At 47.8% G+C, this 6,000-nt stretch overlaps 1 protein-coding gene across 2 annotated transcripts in view; it reads left to right on the top strand.

Annotated features, from left to right (window-relative positions):
• The first annotated feature begins 1,712 nt into the window (after positions 1 to 1,712).
• lyst (lysosomal trafficking regulator) overlaps positions 1,713 to 6,000 on the top strand; it is a 258,955-nt gene continuing 254,667 nt past the window's right edge. For both annotated transcript variants that reach the window (XM_067984126.1, XM_067984127.1), the window contains exon 1: positions 1,713 to 2,081. In XM_067984126.1, coding sequence (XP_067840227.1) covers positions 1,998 to 2,081 — 84 coding nt within the window. In that variant the 5' untranslated portion in view covers positions 1,713 to 1,997. The remainder of the gene's footprint in view (positions 2,082 to 6,000) is intronic.

The following is a 6,000-nucleotide window of genomic DNA, read 5'->3' as shown; positions in this document are numbered from 1 at the left end:
TCAAGATTCTGAGGGGGCTTGACAGGGTAGAGGCTGAGAGGTTGTTTCCCCTGGCTGGAGAGTCTAGAATTAAGGGGCATAGTCACGGGATAAGGGATCGGCCATTTAAGAGGAATTTCTTCACGCAGATGGTTATGAATCTTTGGAATTCTCTACCCCAGAGGGCTGTGGATGCTGAGTCATTGAATATATTCAAGGCTGAGATGGATAGATTTTTGGACTCTCGGGGAATCAAGGGATATGGGGATCGGGCAGGAAAGTGTAATTAAGGTCAAAGATCAGCCATGATCTGATTGAATGGCGGAGCAGGCTCGAGGGGCCATACGGCCGATTCCTGCTCCTATTTTTTATGCTTTTATGTTCTTATGTCAGGTGAGATGGAAAAGTGTTGCTGTTCTCAACCTGAATAGCATCCCATGTCTCCTTTGAGGCCTACGCAGAATGGGCCTCCTCGCACTGAATTTCTCATTGTACCAGACTTCTTGATGATGCCTCTACCTGCTGAAATTGACTAAATTTTTGGATACTTCCTAAACATATATTTTATAGAATAAAATCCCTGTTTTATAGGAGAAACCCTGCTCAAATAAGAATGCACAAATATTTTAATACATGTAACAGATAATATTTTAATAACCAGAATTGTAATTTGGTAAATATCCCCTGTTAATGGATATTTTCACTAATTCCTGGTTCTTGACTTGCTATCGGTTTTGTCTGATAGGGCTTCTGTGAAGCTCCTTGGGAAGTTTTACCTACATTAAAAGTGCTATATGAGTGCAAGTTGTGAGTCAATTTAAAATCATCTCCATGATTAGTGGCATTTGAGTGGTTATAATGTACCATTTTTTTTAAGCAATTGGTGTTTTAAAATTTGCATGGCTATGGGGAAAGAGCAGGGGAGTGGGACTAATTAGATAGCTCTTTCGAAAAGCAAGCACAGGCACGATGGGCCTCCTGCGCTGCATCATTCCATGATTCTATGAAAGTAATCTTACTGTTTTATCAACATCACCAGTGCGCACATAACTGGAGGAAGCTCGTCTCCCCAGTTGCCAGACCAGGAATGTTATAATAAACATCCAGCTCCAAAATAACATGGAGACACGCGGAGGTTAGAAGTCTGTAGGAGTCTTGCAATTGCTGCAAACGGTTGGAAGGTGGTGACACGAACCCCCGCCGGCAAATTCATTTGCAGAACAGACACAACCTACAGTAAAGTGGTTAAAAAAACAGGTTTCAATTGGATCCAAGTCGTTGTGCAATGTATTCTTTTGCAATGCAACTGCTTATTGTAGTTTGAGAATGCAGGAGTGGGTATGCCTTTTCCAATAAAACCCATAAGGAGACACTTGGTTGCTATCAAACAACAAAAAACAAAAATGCCCCTTTTTTGGAGGAGCACAACTAATAATGAACTAAACTATAAAACAAAGGAAACACATAAAATTATGGAGTAGGTATGTGGTGAAAACGGATCTGTTTTTTTTTGGTTACTAAAGCAACAGTTTAAAGTGATGCAAAACGCTCTTATCTCAAGTTCACAGCTACCTTGCAGACAACAAAAATTAAAGTGCCCGGGCGATGTTGTTTGATTGACGGCTACGGGGTTCCGATGGGTCGCGCGGCTGAGCAGTGACACTTCGTCACGTGTGCGCGCCCGCCCGCCCGCTAACGCGGCCTGTGCGTGATTGCGTCAGGCGGAACAGAGCCCGAGCGTGAGCTGAGGCCGTGGAGGGATAACGGCCGGATCGCGAGGCGAGCGTTCGAGCCCGGGCGCGGGACTGAGTGACGTGGAGCGGCCCGCAGCTGCAGTGCGGCCAGCGGGCAAAAGGGAGGACCCGCTCATCCAGGACACCGGCAGCACGGACACCCAACCGCCCATCCACCGGGGCACCCAACCTGTGTGTGTATCATCGACCGGGACTGCGGGCTGTCCGGTCCCGCCGAGCGGCGCCCGCCCACGAGACACCGAACTTTGCCTGAGGGGCAGCGCGATGCCCAAGTCCCCGAGCGTCAACCTGAACTTCAGCCTCAGTCATGCGTGGGAGATGTACCGGGAGTCGGAGTCGGGCCAGCAGGTGAGATGATATAATTTGGGGGCGGGGGGCTTCGGACCAGCTGAGTGAGACGAGTGAATGAGGGACCCGGACTCTGGAGAAACGGGGGGTCTGGCAAAGTGGCTGGGATGGAGAGCGTGAGAGGGGCGCACCTTGGCGTTGGGGGGGGCGTGAGAGGGGCGCACCTTGGCGTTGGGGGGGGCGTGTGAGAGGGGCGCACCTTGGCGTTGGGGGGGGCGTGTGAGAGGGGCGCACCTTGGCGTAGGGGGAGGGGCGCACCTTGGCGTTGGGGGGGGCGTGAGAGGGGCGCACCTTGGCGTTGGGGGGGGCGTGTGAGAGGGGCGCACCTTGGCGTAGGGGGAGGGGCGCACCTTGGCGTTGGGGGGGGCGTGAGAGGGGCGCACCTTGGCGTTGGGGGAGGGGCGCACCTTGGCGTTGGGGGGGGGCGTGAGAGGGGCGCACCTTGGCGTTGGGGGAGGGGCGCACCTTGGCGTTGGGGGAGGGGCGCACCTTGGCGTTGGGGGGGGCGTGAGAGGGGCGCACCTTGGCGTAGGGGGAGGGGCGCACCTTGGCGTTGGGGGGGGCGTGAGAGGGGCGCACCTTGGCGTTGGGGGGGGCGTGAGAGGGGCGCACCTTGGCGTTGGGGGGGGCGTGAGAGGGGCGCACCTTGGCGTTGGGGGGGGGGCGTGAGAGGGGCGCACCTTGGCGTTGGGGGGGGGCGTGAGAGGGGCGCACCTTGGCGTTGGGTGAGTGTGAGAGTCAGAGAGAGAGGTGAGGTTGTGGGTTGAAGTTCCACTCTAGAGACTTGAGCACATAATCTCGGCTGACAATCCTGTGCAGGACAGGGGGAGTGCTGCACTGTTGGAGGTGCCATCTTTCAGATGAGATGTTAAATCAGGGCCCCATCTGCCCCCTCAGGTGGAGGTAATAGATCCCACTGCATTATTTTGAAGCAGAGCAGGGGAATTCTCCCCTTGGGACTTTGCAGTTTGCAAATTGGCTGTTGTGTTTCCCTGTATTACAACAATGACATTGGGACTACACTTCAAAAGTACTTAATTGGCTGTGAAGCGCTTTAGGGGGTTCTGATGTTGTGAAATGCACTTTATAAATCCAATTTCTTTCTTCCTGGGAGATGGTGAAAGTGAATGACATTGACTGATACTGGTGGTGAGAGTGCGACACATGGTGCTAATGAGGGTCTTGGTACTGGGATTTGGTGAGTCTGGGAAACACGAGTATTGGAATGCAAAGAGTGAGAGTCATTGACACTCGGATGGAGAGTGTGTGAAAGGCATTGACCCTGGGATGGAGAATGTGAGGTTGAAAGGCATTGACACTGGGATGGAGAGTGTGAGAGTGAAAGGCATTGACACTAGGATGGAGTGTGTGAGAGTGAAAGACATTAGTACTGGGACGGAGAGGGTGAAAGACGACTGCACTGGGATGGAGAGTGTGAATGAAAGACGTTGGTACTGGGATGGAGACTGAAAGACGTTGGTACTGGGATGGAGACTGAAAGATGTTTGTACTGGGATGGAGTGGTGTGAAGGATTGAGAGTGAGTAAGTGTCCCAGCTGCAACAAGAGCAACTGACTTGGTTGAGTACTAGGAATGTCCTGCATTGTTGCTGGCAGATTAAAAAGTAAAAGGTTTAGTACTCGAGGCTGAAGTACCTTCCTCCTCATTTTTCTGTGAACCAATCCCCCCCCACCCCCCTGTTTTCCTTACTGATAAACTCTGCTGTTTGTTTCACCTGCTTAATGTTGATTGGAAGCTTGGACAGTGGGTAGGTTTCATGGGTGTATTGTTTTGGGACATGGGCATGCACTCCATCACTGTGATCCTGGGCAAGAGTAACAGGCATCCGACTACCAGTGCCTGAGTGAATGTGCACCTTGCTCTCTCAGCCGGAGCCTGGCTTCGAGCCTCAACTTACCATCAGATAATTGGGTACCTGTGTGCTCTGGCCCACTACAGTTGGTCACACAATTGCTCCAGCATGCCTTGTATTCAAATTGCAGCTGTGTGCCCCTATGCCTAGCATTCGCTGACACTTCCTTTCCAGCACACATCATCATTTCTTTTTTTAAAATAAAACTTTGCCTTCCTTTTCATTTTCTTCTGCCCTTAAGATTCTTCTTTCACTTCCTAGTCCTCTTTCTTTCTGTTCCTTTCCTCACATTCCCCATCCTCTTCTCCTTACTACTTTTCCCCCTTTCTTTATCTCTGCACATCTCCTGTTCCTTTTGGGTCTTCTATTTTTCCTTCTTCACAATGATTGAGTTTCCTCTCCCTGGCTTTTCTCACTTTCCTCAGACATTGCTCTAAGCTCCATTGACTATTTCAAGACACTCTTCTGAGTTATGCCTGGGGTCTTGTGTGTAGCCATTTTTGAAAATCAAATGGCTTTGTGCAGGACTCTAGCTACAAGGGTTAGAAGAGGCCTGAAAAAGTCAGTTGAACTTGAAGCAGGTGCAGAAGCTGGAGAAGGTAAAATTGGTGGCCATCACCCGAGGAGGGGGAGTGGTTTGAGGCCAGGGAGAGGAGGTCAGGAATGGGGCCGGTATCCTGAGATGGGAGCTGATTAAGCCTGTCGCTGAGCTGGGAGCGAGGTATAAGTTTGGCAAGTGATTGAGTCCCATTAGCAGCGATCAATCAGATTCCAGGGGGCTGGACTTCACAGACTGAGTGATTCCTTTTTTTGAATTAATATAGATTTACTACGACGTATATTTCAAAGCAGAAAACTATAGATTATTGTGAAATCTAAAATATTACAGAGAAGGTAACTATTGTTGGATACTTATTCCTGGATGTTATCCTGGTAGGTTTTCTTATTATATCTACTGTTTGTTCTGAAAATATTTTCTGCTCAGTTGGTGTCAGCAAAGGGGATCCCTTTGTGTTCCCATTTTCTATTATCAGTGTCTATGTGTTTGGTCTGTGTACAGTAATGTGAGTTTCCCCCCCACACCACCCTTCCCAGAGAAAATAGAGAGGAGAGAAAAAGAGGAAATGATCTGTCCAAAAAAATCAATCATACGAACGCCTCCAATAGGAAGTGATGGTGTTTTAAACGAGATCCATTGGCTGATATCATGGGTTAAACTGGTTTACTCCATTAGTGAAGATATGGTTCCACAAAGTAATTTAAACAGCATATCATTTTACATATCTGCATAATCTGTATTTTTAAAAAACTATTTATGGACTAGCACTACTGGAGGAAAGTGCTTAAAAGTTAGCATCTCTCTTAACCGTTTGAGAAGTTAATAACAATGGATGTAAAATCTTTATCCATTAAAGCAACTTTCTCCTGATGCACCTTTTTCATAAGAATAAAATTACATCACCAAGTTAGTGACAAACATCTTTAAGAAACCAGCATCCCACTAATTGACTTAATCTGAATTTAAAAATAAGGACTGGTGCACAAAATAGACGTATTCATCCCTCTTGTCTACTTCAGCTGTTTAAAAAAACAACTTTTCAAGTAAATCTGGTGGAAGAACAAAATTTCAGCACTGCTGATATTTCAAATGCAGTTGATAGAGGAGATTTAAAGAAACTGCATGGAACAGTTTGCAAACTGCTCCTAATAGGGTTATTTTACAGGCTTGAATTTGTTTGCGTTGGAAATGGAGTTCATCCCATTACAATATTACAAAAATTATTCTGGGTTTTCCTCTTTCAATCTTCTTTCCATCCCCACGTGACCCTTGCCAATGATTAAATGATCAGGTTTGTGGAATTGCTGTCTGTGGCACTCTGTAATCAAGCAGCAGGAAATGCACTTTAATTTGACGGTTTGTATAGTGCCTGTTTTTTCTTTCTTGTATGAGACATCATCTTTCGCTGTCGTTCTCCGCCTAATAGCTTGTTATAGAATTGACAACACCCACTCCACTCCCCATCCCAAATAAAAACAAGCAAATTC

The sequence above is a fragment of the Heptranchias perlo genome, chromosome 5 (assembly GCF_035084215.1).
Source record: "Heptranchias perlo isolate sHepPer1 chromosome 5, sHepPer1.hap1, whole genome shotgun sequence".
Lineage (NCBI taxonomy): Eukaryota > Metazoa > Chordata > Chondrichthyes > Hexanchiformes > Hexanchidae > Heptranchias > Heptranchias perlo.
The sequence above is the reverse complement of the archived record's forward strand: the minus strand, read 5'-3'. Positions and strand labels throughout refer to the sequence as shown.